Source organism: Salvelinus namaycush, chromosome 19, assembly GCF_016432855.1.
Source record: "Salvelinus namaycush isolate Seneca chromosome 19, SaNama_1.0, whole genome shotgun sequence".
NCBI classification, from domain to species: Eukaryota; Metazoa; Chordata; class Actinopteri; order Salmoniformes; family Salmonidae; genus Salvelinus; species Salvelinus namaycush.
This window is the reverse complement of record NC_052325.1, coordinates 14,660,481-14,677,521: the sequence shown is the minus strand read 5'-3', so window position 1 is coordinate 14,677,521 and position 17,041 is coordinate 14,660,481. Positions and strand designations below refer to the sequence as shown.

The 17,041-nt window shown below is 43.9% G+C and overlaps 1 protein-coding gene across 1 annotated transcript in view; it reads right to left on the bottom strand.

Moving 5' to 3' along the window:
- Positions 1-17,041, bottom strand: part of myo16 (myosin XVI) — a 185,647-nt gene that overhangs the window by 96,105 nt on the left and 72,501 nt on the right. The window contains exons 8-14 of the mRNA XM_039014219.1: positions 13,981-14,131; positions 13,687-13,834; positions 13,402-13,512; positions 10,700-10,765; positions 5,857-5,984; positions 2,520-2,625; positions 1,112-1,229 (exon numbers count right to left, since the gene is read on the bottom strand). Coding sequence (XP_038870147.1) covers positions 1,112-1,229; positions 2,520-2,625; positions 5,857-5,984; positions 10,700-10,765; positions 13,402-13,512; positions 13,687-13,834; positions 13,981-14,131 — 828 coding nt within the window. The remainder of the gene's footprint in view (positions 1-1,111; positions 1,230-2,519; positions 2,626-5,856; positions 5,985-10,699; positions 10,766-13,401; positions 13,513-13,686; positions 13,835-13,980; positions 14,132-17,041) is intronic.

Genomic DNA, 17,041 nt, shown 5'->3' with positions numbered 1-17,041 from the left:
ACACACACACACACACACACACACACACACACACACACACACACACACACACACACACACACACACACACACACACACACACACACATGTAATCCACATAATAACACATGCTCTGTCAATAAACTTTAAACCATATGTAACCAGTAGTGGGGGAACACACCTACTGTAAAAACACCTATATAAACCTACACACACATTGTAATCTTAACAGAATTATCCATTAAGATACCAATGTGTACTCTCAAGATTCTTAAACCCAGGCCACAGACCAAATTATCAAACACAAAACCTGAGTGTCCTTAAGTCAAATTCATCTTTCCTACACAGCCATTACTTATGAGTAAATTAATTAATCTATTAATCTATTTCAATGTGGTTCTGTAGGAATGACAGAGATTGAAGCCTGACAGGTTTACTCATAGAGTTATACTCCCCCCTGTTGGCCATACATCAAACTGCCTTTAAATTATAAAGAGTACATTGACAGTATGGGCACAGACAGAACAATGAGAAAGATATTTCATCAGATGTATAAATGTGAAGCATCCGCTTGGCGTTTCCACTCACTACCATATATGGTAATATGGTAGCGAGAGGAAGCCCAGTAACCGGCAGTGGGAGAAGATGGAAGGAGATTGATTTTGGCCAACATTCTGTTCATTTTGTCTTCGATTAAATATTTGATCTCAATACAGTTTTCTGTTCCCAAAACTAGAATCAGTTACAAGTTTTTTAGATTTTACCCTTTGACACAGTTTTTAAAAATGGCATTATTTTGAAGGAGTGCAAAGGCCAATTGAGTTATTGCACAAGCGCACTTCACTGAGTAGGCGTTCCCTAACAGAAATATGCAGATGCATGTTAGAACAGGCCAATAGGATCTCACCAGCTCATGCTTGGCTGTGCCCACCTCCGTGCTTGTTCTGCCCACTATGACTCACTTGTTCCCATTGGAAATGACAGGCTGTGGTCTATCTTGGTTTAGTTATAAAATTATTTGCTATGAGGGTGTAGTGGTATATTAATCTGAGTAGACATTGAGTAGTGTAGTTAGTAAGTCCCTTTGTTAGTTATAGCACAATCCCCTGAGTAAAGTTGTAGTAGTGTGTACCTCTGAGTAGTGTCTTTCTCTTGTCACAGTACTGCAGGCTGAGGAGTTTGATGACACGACTGGAGTTGTCATTCATGGGAGTACTGGCATGCCCAAACGCCTCCAGGATACAGTTCACCTACAAGCCACCACATAATATATAGAGAGTCAGTGTAATATACTGTACAATACAACCATCAATATATCCACTGTCACTTTCTGGGCTGGACATATTCATAATAATTTTTAGAGAATACATTTTTATACAGCTAAGACATGCATTGGTGATGGCATGTTCATAGATACACAATTGTGTTAATGTGAACTAATATACCTAGGTAATTTGATTCACTGAAGTTTTCTGAAGCAGGTGCGTGAGTGTGAATTACCGCCTGCCGCAATGACTTCTGACTGTCGCAATACAACTTCTCTCCAGCAGGGGACAATATATCCCCACTGACTGATTGTCACACTCATCTGTCCCTCTGTGCTCTCTAAGTGTTGACCCAGATATGTTATCTAGCACCAACCCATGACATCATCTGTGTAGATACAGTTCCACTATAGCCAAGCAAGAGCTTTTCTCTCCTCCCTGTTCAACAATGATGTGTACTTCTGAGTTGTTAAGGTCATAACAGAAAGTCTAATGAAAAAGTGTTTGGTTCGTAATAAGGAGCACTGCTAGGACTATCAAATAGCAAGAAAGTGTTGATCTTCAGTCATTCAGTGTAATAATACTTCCCTAGCATGCTAGACAACAAGAAAACCACTAGAATTCTGACAAAATGTCGATGTAAGGTTGAATGCACTGACAGTAGTCCTTGCTCTTACTAAAGGGCTCTTTTAATCCGCTGCTTCCAGACAAGACTGGTTTAATACAGTATCATTGCAATTGATCACTGCATATAAAACATTCTCACACAATGTCCTAATCATAATGGCTTTTCATATAATTGTCGCTATGTAATTTCCTGTCCGATTGTACTTCTCTATGTTCTCCTTCAATGGGTCTCACCAGTATGCTTTGAATCCACGGCCAGAAACGATCGCTGAGCACCTCTCACTGTCCAAGGTGAAAGGAGTAATAAGAGAATCGACAGCATTTAGATGCTATGGCTTTCTCTCAGGGACAAATGGGCCAATCACAAACACAATGGGCTTGTGTCATCATACAGAACCTAGCGATGGCTATCAAGGAAATAAAATAACCTGTACCAACCTAGGGGTTTGATGTAAAGGCCAGCGTACTAACACAGATCATTTGGTCCATGAATCCATATCTCAAACCACTACACCACAGGGACTCTGTAACAGTGGACTGAACACCCACTGAGCTAGTCTGTCTGTCATGTTCTATTCAACTTCCATTGTCCTCCAAGAGTGGATTCATATTTTTAAGACAACCAGGGCCAGAGTAACCCAGACTCACTTGATTCATCCTGGGCTCAAGAGAGAAGCCTTTGGGGCTGGACCTCACTGCCAGGTGTCTCACTATGTGTTTACAAGCCTCTGTCTTCCCAGAACCACTCTCCCCACTGCAGAAAGAGAGGGAAACACAGAGAGATAGAGGCTTGTTAATGTAGTAAGGGTGATTAGACATAAGTAGCAAAAATAAAAGACAGATGTGTGTGTCCATGCAAGGGTGTGAATATCTGTGTCTGTGAGTGTATCTATGTGTGTCAACATTGTGCCTGGTCTCAGGTGAATGGGTGTGTTTTGTGGCGTGAGTTATCTGGGTGTAGCCCAGGCTCCTATCTGTCACATCCGTCAAACTCCTCCACCCGCCTGACATCACTCCTCTGGGGTATCATTTCTCTTTCTCATCCCCCCATCCCATTCACAATCTTGAAACTAGTCATTACAATGGTCTTGTTTATCAAGTGGACACTATCATAACAACCTAGCCTATGGTTATAATGCGGGTGCTCTATGACTTTTTAGAAACATTTTGTAATTCATTTTCTTTCTTAATTCTAGTGAAGGCCACTGAAAGTGAAGACCTATGGAAGTTTCTTTGGGTTAGTGGAGATGGCAAGTGGAGCTCATGGTCATATGTACTCTTCATCTAGTTGCTCCTCTAGCATCCACCCACTGGGCATCTCACTGAGGTCATTCAGGTTAGGTTGATCCACCCACTGGGCATCTCACTGAGGTCATTCAGGTTAGGTTGATCCACCCACTGGGCATCTCACTGAGGTCATTCAGGTTAGGTTGATCCACCCACTTTCATCTCACTGAGGTCATTCAGGTTAGGTTGATCCACCCACTGGGCATCTCACTGAGGTCATCCAGGTTAGGTTGATCCACCCACTTTCATCTCACTGAGGTCATTCAGGTTAGGTTGATCCACCCACTGGGCATCTCACTGAGGTCATTCAGGTTAGGTTGATCCACCCACTTTCATCTCACTGAGGTCATTCAGGTTAGGTTGATCCACCCACTGGGCATCTCACTGAGGTCATTCAGGTTAGGTTGATCCACCCACTTTCATCTCACTGAGGTCATTCAGGTTAGGTTGATCCACCCACTGGGCATCTCACTGAGGTCATTCAGGTTAGGTTGATCCACCCACCTGGCATCTCACTGAGTTCATTCAGGTTAGGTTGATCCACCCACTGGGCATCTCACTGAGGTCATTCAGGTTAGGTTGATCCACCCACCTGGCATCTCACTGAGGTCATTCAGGTTAGTTGACTGTGGTGAACTACACTCATCTGCTCCATGGGGGACTTAAACTAACAGTTGGACATACTGTTAGATCTGTCTAACTACACAACATGGATACACGCACGCACGCACACACACACACACACACACACACACACACACACACACACACACACACACACACACACACACACACACACACACACACACACACACACACACACACACACACACACACACACACACACACACACACACACACACACACACACACACACACACACACACACACACACACACACACACACAGAGAGCAGAGTAGAGCAGAGACCAGCTACGTTACACAGATGGTAGATGGCTTTAGGAGGTAATTTAAGCCCCAACTAATGACAGCTGTGTGTGTGTGTGTGTGTGTGTGTGTGTGTGTGTGTGTGTGTGTGTGTGTGTGTGTGTGTGTGTGTGTGTGTGTGTGTGTGTGTGTGTGTGTGTGTGTGTGTGTGTGTGTGATTTTGTCCTCCTATTAATGACCCTGCTGAGAGTATGAACACAGCAGTTCACCTCTCTTTTCATTTACAGGGCTTTATTATTTAAGGGTGTTTTGTGCTTCTGCATGTGTCTATACCCTGGCCTCCAGGGATCATGTGTACTGAATGTATATGATTGTGTAGGTGTGTATACCCTGCCCTTGAGGCACCTAACATTTTGACTGCCTCCAGCCCAGTGGAGCATGGAAGACTGCAAATGAGGTGTGTGTGATGAATAGCCAGCGGCCGAAATGCATTAACTTGCTGCCAGATCCGTTGCGACTCAGCGTGAACGTTGGTGGAGAGCCGTAACGGGTTTAATTGCAATCAGGAAGCTGCCTCCATCCAGCCAGGCCCCTGAAGCCATTAATTGTTCTGTGATCGTTTAACAGGTCTGGGCTGAGACTAAGGCTCATTAATCTCTCTGGGAGCATTTAACTGACCTGCAGGGGTGGGTTTGAACAAACTGGGCAGTGGTCCTCACTTCACCACTCACCTACTCTAAATCATTTACTGATGCTGAGTTAACAATCTACATTTCCATTTTAGTCATTTAGCAGATGCTCTTATCCAGAGCAACTTACAATTAGTGCCTTCATCTAGGTGATACAACAACATATCACAATCATAATAAGTTCATTTTCCCTCAAAGTATTTATCAGCAAAATCAGTGCTAGTGGGAAAAGAGGAGGGGGGGGCGTGAAAATGATTTAAGATACTCTTCAAAGAGTGGGGGCGTGAAAATGATTTAAGATACTCTTCAAAGAGGGGGGGCGTGAAAATGATTTAAGATACTCTTCAAAGGGGGTCAAAATGATTTAAGATACTCTTCAAAGGGGGTGAAAATGATTTAAGATACTCTTCAAAGGGGGTGAAAATGATTTAAGATAGTCTTCAAAGGGGGGGTGTGAAGATGATTTAAGATACTCTTCAAAGGGGGGGGGGGTGAAAATGATTTAAGATACTCTTCAAAGGGGGGGGTCGTGAAAATGATTTAAGAGACTCTTCAAAGAGGGGGGGCGTGAAAATGATTTAAGATACTCTTTTAAAGGGGGGAGGGGCCGTGAAAATTATTTAAGATACTCTTCAAAGGGGGGGGGTGAAAATTATTTAAGATACTCTTCTAAGAGGGGGGGCGTGAAAATGATTTAAGATACTCTTCAAAGGGGGGTGGGGGGGTGAAAATGATTTAAGGTACTCTTCAAAGGGGGGGGGGGGGGATTATCTAAGATACTCTTCAAAGAGGGGGGGGCGTGAAAATGATTTAAGATACTCTTCAAAGAGGGGGGTGAAAATGATTTAAGGTACTCTTCAAAGAGGGGGGATTATCTAAGATACTCTTCAAAGAGGGGGGGCGTGAAAATTATTTAAGATACTCTTCAAAGAGGGGGGATGATTTAAGATACTCTTCAAAGAGGCAGGGTTTCAGATCTGGATGAAATACTAATGCTTCCTCACAGAGGCCATATTGGCATGTGTTTAGTGAGTGAGTGTGTTTGTGTGTGTATGTGTGTGCACATTTGTGCATGCATTTGAATGTGTGTGTGTTTTTTCTCTTTCTGTGTTTCCGTGTACCTGAGGATGAAGCATTGCGGGTGTCGCTCCTGCAGCATCATGTGGTAGGCCCTCTCTGCTGAGGAGAAGATGTGAGGAGGCAGAGAAGAGCATAGACGCCCTGAAGAACTCAGATACAACTGACTCACCTGACAGAGAGAGAGAGAGAGCGTGAGAGACAGAGAGAGAACATACTGTAAGTGTCATAATCCTTAACAGTTACATAGAGAGAATAGTTACAGCCCATTCTTACATGACACACTGACATGCACGCATACACCCGCACGCATGTATGTGTAACAGTATAGCTTCCGTCCCTCTCCTCGCCCCAACCTGGGCTCGAACCAGGGACCCTCTGCACACATCAACCACAGTCACTCACGAAGCATCGTTACCCATCGCGCAACAAAAGCCCCGGCCCTTGCAGAGCAAGGGGAACAACTACTTCTAGGTCTCAGCACGAGTGACGTCACCGATTGAAACACTATTAGCGCGCACCACCGCTAACTAGCTAGCCATTTCACATCGGCCACATACGCACACACCACTTGGTTTCATCCTTACACAGATCTAACCTGCATATACTTTTACAAGTGTGTGTCAGAGGAGACTGGTGGGAGGAGCTATAGGAGGAAGGGCTCAATGAAATGGCTCGAACGGAGTCAAATATGTGGTTTGCATAAGTTTATGTGTTTGATACCGTTCCATTCCAGCCATTACAATGAGCCCGTCCTCCTATAGCTCCTCCCACCAGCCTCCTCTGGTGTGTGCGGAACACAGCGCTCTGACAAAGTGTGGCTTACCACTCACCAGTCCTGTACTATGGCCACGTAAACCAACAGTCAGAAACCGACAGAGCAATTAGTGGTTAGTTGAAACTATCTGACTCAGTGTATTGAGGTGGCGTTTTAAAAGGCAGTGTTTCAAAGACTGTTTCATGCTGCTAGTCTACTAGTGTTAAGCTTATCTATTCTCATAGGCTGCACTGTAGAAATATAAAACAGTAGTACATTGTGTGCCATGCCTCGGCCTGTACCACTGACTGAACACATTGATTTAGCAGAACATCAAACAGACTAATAGCTGAATGCTGACACTGGGCTGGAATGTGTCCGACTGACTGACTGCCACTTAGATCAGACGGGCATGGAGGCAATGTTGAGATTGTTTGTTCACAGCAAGGAAGGATGGGGGAGAGAAAAAAGGGATGAGTGGGAGAAAGGGAGGAAGAGAGGGAAGGGAGGGGCAGGAGCAGAGATAGCTTTGTCTGACTGTTGGAGGACATCTGAAGGACAGAGCAGCGGAGTTTGAGTTTGTGTAAAATACATACAGAGAGAGGAAGAGCAGAGAAGGAGGGGATGGAAAAAAGAGAAAATACACACATATGCCACCTGTCACTTGGTTGCCATACAGACAACACACACCTACATGTTGCCCTGAAGCCTTACATAACAACCATTAAATCCTCCCCCACACCTAGTGTATTATATTTCAAGGGTTTCTGTGGCACTAATCATGTACAGTACAGCGTGGCTTCTCTCCACTCATGTACTAGCCTGAGAAACATCAAACACTACATACAATGCCCACAAGTTCCCTATCCCAACCCCAGCCAAGCCCCACAAACCCAACCCCTAAAAAAACATTCCCCAGTCCAGCAAGCCCCAAAACCCAACTCCAAATATCACACCACTGCCCAGCCCTTGCCACAGTACCAAACCCAGCCTCTGATCCCTTTCTCAAGCCAGACTCAATCAAGCCCCAGGCAGTCCCAACCCCAAACGTCTGTCCCATCACAGAGCAGATGTGAGTGGGATTGGAGGGGAGGAGAGGAAGGGGGTTGTTTTTGGTGGAAGGGGTAGACAGACATCAGAGGGTAACAGCCTGTTAGCAGCAGATCACACATGTTGTGACATATGTCTCTCTCACTCTCTCAGGTGGAGTGTGCATGCAAAGTGTGTGTTCAATTCTGCCAGATTTGAGGTACAGATATGGGGGGGCGATGGAACTGCCAGGGGAGTCAGGCATCTGTCCGAAACCAAGCTAGGGGTACCCCACCCCCTCCACACACACACCTCCTAAACCCCCGTTTCATGGGCAATCTCTCAGCTGCCATTTGGGCAGTGGGCTGAGTGATGATGGTCATCTTGTCATATTGTATTTCTTCAGACAGTGAGCACATATTGTCCCACTAATGTGACTATTCAGCTGTCATTGCTATTGTAGACACACAAGGCATGGCATGGCAAACACACCACATGTGAGGTACGGCAAACATAGCCTACTATAGGTTAAACCTGTGTCAGAAATAACTAAGAGGGATTACATGTGTACTTTATGTAAAGACTGAAAGAGACATGTTTCTGTCAGCGTTACGTAAATGCACGTCTGATACAGTAAGATGTGTATGCATTACATAAATGCCTGTCTAGGCTACGGCCCAGCAGATATACAGTGTGTGTGTGTGTGTGTGTTTTTCTGAACAAAATCTCTCCCTGGCCTAGCTAGTGTATAGTGCAGAGTCAGCCCTCCACTGTATATCACTGACAGGAAGACACTACATTATTAATGGACCACATCAAGGCCCATTTCATCCATTCATAAAAAACTAATTATACACACAACAGGAAACTCAATACACACACACACACACCACATACTGTTAACATATTCTCTGTGTTATATTGACAAGATACATTATAGAGTATATACAAATACAAAACATAAGCTACACTGTAGCTAGAGGAAAATAAAGACAAAATGTATGTGTTAGTGTCAGCCTAACCACTAGAAATAGATGTATATTTGGATGTTTGAAAAGGTCCTGATAATGTCGTAGGCACAATTTTTTGTGTGTTATTTTTAAGAAATCACTGCACTGGGCACAAACTCATGATGCTCGGAGGCGAAGCACACTGCTTTGACTGCTCATGCTATGGCATTTTTCGAAGCTCCAGCAAATATTGAGAATACTTGATGATACTTAATGGTATGAAGTCAGTTGATTTGCAGAGCCTTCCCCAAACCATCACCCTAACCTTAACCACTAGGAATGAATGCCTAAACTGTTAACCTTTGAGTTGTTTCTGTTCTAACCCTATAACGACGTGGAATTAAACCTGTAACCATGCGCAATTAATACATAAAAAATAGACGTTCATCCATAATAAAGTGGTTTGCGAAAGTATTCATACCCCTTGGCATTTTTCATATTTTGTTGCCTTACAACCTGGAATTAAAATAGATTTTTGGGGGGTTTGAATCATTTGATTTACACAACATGCCTACCACTTTGAAGATGCAAAATCTTTTTTCTTGTGAAACAAACAAGAAATAAGACAAAAAAACTGAAAACTTGAGTGTGCATAACTATTCACCACCCCAAAGTCTAAACTTTGTAGAGCCACCTTTTGCAACAATTACAGCTGCAAGTCTCTTGGGGTATGTCTCTATAAGCTTGGCACATCTAGCCACTGTGATTTTTGCCCATTCTTCGAGGCAAAACTGCTCCATCTTCAAGTTGGATGGGTTCCGCTGGTGTAATCTAAGTCAAACCACAGATTCTCAATTGGATTGAGGTCTGGGCTTTGACTAGGCCATTCCAAGACATTTAAATGTTTCCCCTTAAACCACTCGAGTGTTGCTTTAGCAGTAGTATGCTTAGGGTCATTGTCCTGCTGGAAGGTGAACTTACGTCACAGTCTCAAATCTCTGGAAGACTGAAACAGGTTTCCCTCAAGAATGTCCCTGTATTTAGCGCCATCCATCATTCCTTCAATTCAGACCAGTTTCTCAGTCCCTTCCGATGAAAGACATTCCCAAAGCATGATCCTGCCACCACCATGCTTCACTGTGGGGAAGGTGTTCTCGTGGTGATGCGAGGTGTTGGGTTTGCGCCAGACATAACGTTTTCCTTGATGGCCAAAAAGCTCAATTTTAGTCTCATCTGACCAGAGTACCTTCTTCCATATGTTTGGGGAGTCTCCCACATGCCTTTTGGCGAACACCAAGCATGTTTGCTTATTTTTTCTTTAAGCAATGGCTTTTTCTGGCCACTCTTCCGTAAAGCCCAGCTCTGTGGAGTGTACGGCTTAAAGTGGTCCTATGGACAGATAGTCCAATCTTCGCTGTGGAGCTTTGCCGCTCCTTCAGGGTTATCTTTGGTCTCTTTGTTCCCTCTCTGATTAATGCCCTCCTTGCCTGGTCCATGAGTTTTGGTGGGCGGCCCTCTCTAGGCAGGTTTGTTGTGGTGCCATAGTCTTTCCATTTTTTAATAATGGATTTAATGGTGCTCCGTGGGATGTTCAAAGTTTCTGATATTTTTTTACAACTCAAACCTGAACTGTACTTCTCCAGAACTTTGTCCCTGACCTGTTTAGAGATCGCCTTGGTCTTCATGTTGCCACTTGCTTGGTTGTGCCCCTTGCTTACTGGTGTTACAGACTCTGGGGCCTTTCAGAACAGGTGTATATATACTGAGATCATGTGACAGATCATGTGACACCTATATTGCACACAGGAAGACTTTATTTAACTAATTATGTGACTTCTGAGGGTAATTGGTTGCAGCAGATCTTATTTAGGGGCTTCATAGCAATGAGGTTGAATACAAGCACCACTTTTCCGTTTGACATTTTTTGTAATTTTTTGAAAGAAGTTATTTTTTTCATTTCACTTCACCAATTTGGACTATTATGTGTATGTCCATTACATGAAATCCAAATAAAAATCTATTTAAATTACAGGTTGTAATGCAACAAATAGAAAAACGCCAAGGGTGATGAATACGTTTACAAGGCACTGTATGTCAAATGTTGAAGGGACACTATGAGATCTTGTTGGTTACTGTATAATGTGTACTCACCAGTGAAGAGTAAATGGGGAGCTCTTTGTTAGGATTGACCAGGAGAAGAATGTGCCCGATGTAGGTCTGAAAAAAATAACTTGCATTACTTCTTTAACCAAAGAGACATACAGTGAGTGAAATGCATCTCGTTAATAAAATAATGGATTATTACAGTTGAAATACTGTAACATCAGGGGTATACATCTCATCCTGATATATTGGCGTTGAGGCATCTTGTCTTGACCTGAAGCACGGTCAAACTACCAGCCACTAAACTCCTGGGGTAAACACAGAAGTTCACATAGAGCCATACCGTCTTAATTGTTGAAGCACAAAGCCCCATCCCTTTCATGGAGCCTGACGGTCAACTTAGCACTAACTAAATCCCTTCCCCGAACACAACGAGGGATGGGAGAGGCCTGTGTCAGCACTAATGCTATGGCAAACATGACAACAAACACCATTATGAGAATTACAAAACTCTTCACAAAAGTATCCTCTTCCGCTGCCACGGCGTTGGACATGCTCATTCCCAAATACACGCTCCTGGGGCATGCGTACACCTTGGCGAACAAGGAAGTGTGATAGAGGTAAGAAAGGCTTTTCTAATGATAACTAAAATTACTCAAATGCAGGGAAAACATAGTCAACAATATTACTGTAATGAGCTTCAGGGGTTCACGGGATATGGCTGAGACATATGAATAGAATATGTTGCCAAATAGCGGTCTGCTCGGACATGAGACCCTGTCAACGTTAGAAAAAAATCAATGCAACATGTAATCAACTTGACATTTAACGGCAACTAACGCTGCAAATCACTTAAAAAACATTACCACCAAAACCTCTTTTTATAAACAGAAATAGCAAAAACTGCATGGAGATAGAGAGGTAGTCTTATTCCATTTCAATAGCTATTCCTTCTTCCAACGCACAGACCCTGAGGCTGTTTAAATAGGCTACTAACTGACAAAATCCCTTCCTCTGACTGAGACATACAGTAAACCCTAACCCTTACAGCTACTGCTGTACAGTTACAAGCTGCTAGCCCTACCTCCCACACAAATACCCTGAGGCTGGCTAATTGCTAAACGCTAACCCTCTGTCCCCTAGGAGTGCCCTGCTGGGGTTGGATAGGACGTGTTATCACTAAAACGCTAACATGCTGCTTTGCCTATCCTCAGGCCTGGGCTGAAGGTTAATGAGTTTCAAAGTTATACACTGTTTTAAGGTCAGTTTTGCATTTTAACCCCTAATAGCAGGGTTAGATGATTCTAGATCTGTGCCAGAGGGTAACTTTAACGCAAAGCAAGTTAACTGTGACCCTTACACTTAATCACATGCTCTCAATCTCGTATAGTAGCATCAAGAACAAACTCAAATTCCACTCCCTCACAACCACCATCAAATCCTCCCAACTGTCATCCATCCCTCCCTCTATCTCTAGTCCCTGGGCTTGGCTGTGTACCATCCCTCCATCTCAGCACAAAGGAGCAGGCTGGAGCCCAGTCATCAAAGTCCCAGTCTCTGACCACCCTGCTGGGGAGCATATGGAACATTACAATGGCTTTGTCCTCCCTCTCCTCCATCTCGTCCCTCTCTCCATGGTTTCCTCTCTCTCTCCCTCCTCCACCTCATGCTCCTCTCTCATTTTCTCATCCACCTCCTCTCTCCATGCTCTCTTCTTCCTCTTCTTCCTCCTCCTCCTCCTCGCCCAATCTCCTTATCTTTTCCCATCATCTCTTTTTTTCTTTCCCTTCTCCTTGTCTCATTCTATCCCCCTCTCCTCTGTCCTCTCTCAATCTACCTCCTCCTCTCTTACCTCCCCTCCATATCTAACCAGCCAGTCTCTCCTCCATCTGTAGTTCAGTAACAACAGGCTATTGAAGCCTCTTCACACACAGTGATGAGAATAACCAGGCTGTTCCACATTGATCTGGCTCCTGTCTTTAAACAGCACAGTCTCTCATGCTGAGCTATAGACCAGACAATAGACTCAGGGAGATTGGGACAATGAAAGATGGTTAAAATGACCAGAAACCGAAAGGAAAAGAGGTGTACAGTATTTCTTATAAATGCAGTCATGGATTTCTTCCATCGAACCAAAACAGCATTGATTCTCCAACATAGGAAATGTCTCTTTTGTGAGTGTGTGTGTGTGTCTGTGTAAATTTGTGCATTAATGTGGGTGCCTGTGTATCCGTGCACGTACATGTGGCTCTTAGTAGTTATATTCATCCCCCCAGCCATGGCTCAAAGTCCCTGGGCAGCAGACAGTGAGTCTCCTGGGCCACCTTCCAGACACGAGGCCCTGGCCAGAGCTCACACAAACCCATCACACAACAGCCACTATCCCAGAACAGAGAGCTGAGAGGGGGTTGGAAGACTGACTCAAAGAACGTACCACCCCTACAACTCACACTAGCACAGTTACCATTGCCTGGCCTGGCAACAGAGAGACCAAAAACAGGACTCCCTCCCCTGTCCCAGCCATTGCCAAAAACACCCATCTCTGTCACTGGCCTGCTAGGCTGGAGGGTGCTGGTTTGCCTCCCCAGCTCTGAATCTGGGCAGAGTCAAGGGGAAAGACTGCCCATTGTCCAAGCTGACATCTCATACATCACTCCAATTGTATGTCAGTGTGTCCATGTGTGAGTGTGTGTGTGTGTGTGTGTGTGTATGTATGTTTGTGTGCATGTTTGTGTGTGTGTTCTACCTACATAAATCTGGTCATTGCCAAAGCGTTTCTGCATCTCGTAGAGCAGGCTGCTGTTTGTGAGTTCACTGAGAGACGCCAGGTCATCATTAGGCGCCGGAGGCATCAGCTTCACCTGCAACACAACACCACACAGGTTACCATAGAAACCACACATGGATTTGGTGCATGTGCACACTTTCTCATACTGTACATGTAAACTTTTCTGTGGTAGAGATGTGAAGTACATAGCAGAAGTGCACATATTGAGTGTACACTTAGTTGTAGTGCAGATGTTGATTGTACTTGCCTGCTCCAGTTTGCTGTAGGTTCCTGTAGGTCCGTCCAGACCGTTGTCCAGTGAGGGTTGTCTGCTCAGCCCCCCTCCCACCTCACTGAACATGGCACACTTCTCCAACAGACTGTCCCTCTTAGAGAGGGACATGGACAGGGGGGTGCTACAGGGTAGGGGTGGGGGTAATATGATTACTAAGGGTATCATTTGCTTTTGAATACTGATATCGAAACACAATTGAACTATAATTAATGCATAATATAGATAAGTGAGGTCATTTGATCATTTGATGAATTGATAAAAACTCACAGGTTCTTGACGGGGATGGTGTGGTCGTGTGCGCCTCCATCGTAGCGCTCATCTGAAGGGGGCGGGGGGACAGAGGGGTCCTTCAGTCTCTCTACCCAGCATTCCTCTGCTCTCAGCAGCATAGCCATGATGGGGTCAGATGCTGCTATGCCTGGAACCAGGACAGAGAGCAAAGGGGGTTAAGAGAGTAACCACTAAGGGTTAACAATGAGAAAGACTCTTTTCACCTCTCTGTCAGACTGTTACAAATGTATTTGTTGGTAAGCATTATAAACCGGGTAGTTTGGGTCCTATAAGCTAATTGGCTGAAACATTTTAGCCATGTATATCAGACAACAATATACCACACGTATGATGCAAAAATACTTGTTTACTGTTCAATTAATGTTGCTAATCAGTTTATAATAGCAATAAGGCACATCAGAGGTTTGTGGTATTTAAACTTGCTTAAAGAAGCAGTCCGGGATCTTAAGAACTTACAAATTCATAACATATTGTCCTATTTTGAATTTGTAACATTTCATACAAATTGCACCAAAAAAAGGTAACATATCATAAGCAATGGATGACGTCATACAGAGTTGTCGGGAACTCGTTTTGGCTCGTGAACACTACTTTCAAAAGGACTGGTTGAAATGATACAAAATCTCTGGAGCATGACTTGAATCATTGTGGTCATAAGACATTTAAGTCACTGATGGTTACTTTCAGTACTTTCAATCATATCTAGCTTGCAAGGATGTGGAATGTTGCGTAGACATTGACTTTGAACACCAGCCAATCAACGAGACACATAAAATGTCCTCCAAGATCAATACGCTGAACATTAATGACAAGTAATATAGACGTACCATCCAAAGCTTTGAATCATTCTAGGCTAATTCACTAAGGGCCTCGTCCTAACCCACTGACCCCCCCTCACATCCATATGGATGTGCCTGTGCAGAGTGCAAAGCCCATGGAGGACCAATCCATCTGAGCTTCAGAGACAGGGTGAGTTAAGATACCCTCAGTCTTTCATGAGGTCTAAAAGGGCACAGGGGAGGAGTACGGCTACTGTATATCTCCTCTTTTATTTCATAGAGAGTGACAACCCCCTAGACGCCCATATCTCCCCCCCCTCTTACTCTCTCTCTCTCACACACACACACACACACACACACACACACACACACACACACACACACACACACACACACACACACACACACACACACACACACACACACACACACACACACACACTCATGCATACACACACTCATGCATACACACACATTTAGATTAAGTGAGAAGGAATCCTGTTAGTGTGGTCATACTCTGATAGTCTCTTCTGCTTCTGTACATAAATGACAGATAATGCACTTGAGTAGTGATATTCTACCTTCATAACCATTATGGAATGAATCAAATTAGTTCTGATGATTAATTCTGAACACTTCCAGTCTATTCTCTCAGTGTGTGTGCATGTTTCTGTGTCCAGAGAAAAAATCAGGTAGAGTATGAAGTGTTCATTTTATGTTTGGTTAATGGATGAGCTTGTCCTCATGGGGCAATACCATACAGTGTCTTCGGAAAGTATTCAGACCCCTTGACTTTTTCCACATTTTGGTACGTTAGTCTTTTTCTAAAATTGATAAAAGTATTTTTTTTCTCAGCAATCTACACACAATACCCCATAATGACAAAGTGAAAACAGGTTTTTAGAAATGTTTGCACATTTATTAAAAATCAAAAACATAAATACCTTATTTACATAAGTGTTGAGACACTTTGCTATGAGACTCGAAATTAAACTCAGGTGCATCCTGTTTCCATTGACCATCCTTGAGATGTTTCTACAACTTGATTGGACTCCACCTGTGGTCAATTCAATTGATTGTACATTATTTGGAAAGGCACACACCTGTCTATATAAGGTCCCACAGTTGACAGTGCATGTCAGAGCAAAAACCAAGCCATGAGGTCAAAGGAATTGTGCATAGAGCTCTGAGACATGATTGTGTGGAGGCACAGATCTGAGAATATTTCTGCAGCATTGAATGTCCCCAAGAACACAGTGGCCTCCATCATTCTTAAATGGAAGAAGTTTGAACCACCAAGACTCTTCCTAGAGCTGGCCGCCCGGCCAAACTGAGCAATCAGGGGAGAAGGGAACCAAGAACCCGATGGTCAAACTGACAGAGCTCCTCTGTGGAGATGGGAGAACCTTCCAGAAGGACAACCATCTCTGCAGCACTAAACCAGCAGCATCATGATGTGGTTTTTCAGTGGCAGGGACTGGGAGACTAGTCAAGATCGAGGCAAAGACGAACGGAGCAAAGTACAGAGATATCTTTGATGAAAACCTGCTCCAGAGCACTCAGGACCTCAGACTGGGGCAAAGATTCACCCTCCAACAGGACAACAACCCTTAGCACTCAGCCAAGACAACGCAGGAGTGGCTTCGGGACAAGTCCGTAAATGTCATTGAGTGGCCCAGCCAGAGCCCAGACTTCTGGAGAGACCTAAAAAATAGCTGTGCAGTGACGCTCCCCATCCAACCTGACAGAGCTTGATAGGATCTGGAGAGAAGAATGGGAGAAACTCCCCAAATACATGTGTGCCAAGCTTGTATTGTCATACCCAAGAAGACTCGAGGCTGTAATCACTGCCAAAGGTGCTTCAACAAAGTACTGAGTTAAGTGTCTGAGTACTTATGTAAATGTCATATTTCAGGTTAAGAAATTAGCAAACATTTCTAAACCTGCTTTTGCTTTGTCATTTTGGGATATTTTGTGTAGATTGATGAGGAACAAAAACAATTTAATACATTTTAGAGTAAGGCTTTATCATAACAAAATGTGGAAAAAGTCAAGGGGTCTGAATACTTTCCAAATGCACTGTATAACCTCCACCCACACCGCACACACACACATACACACACACACACACCCACAACCACACACACACAGTCTTGTGGAAATGAATTGGTTAGGTTGTGTGTGTTGGTTCCGTTTTATCAGAGTGATCACTAGAACAGTAGGCTAGGCAGACACAGGTCAACTGGACCAATCAAAAT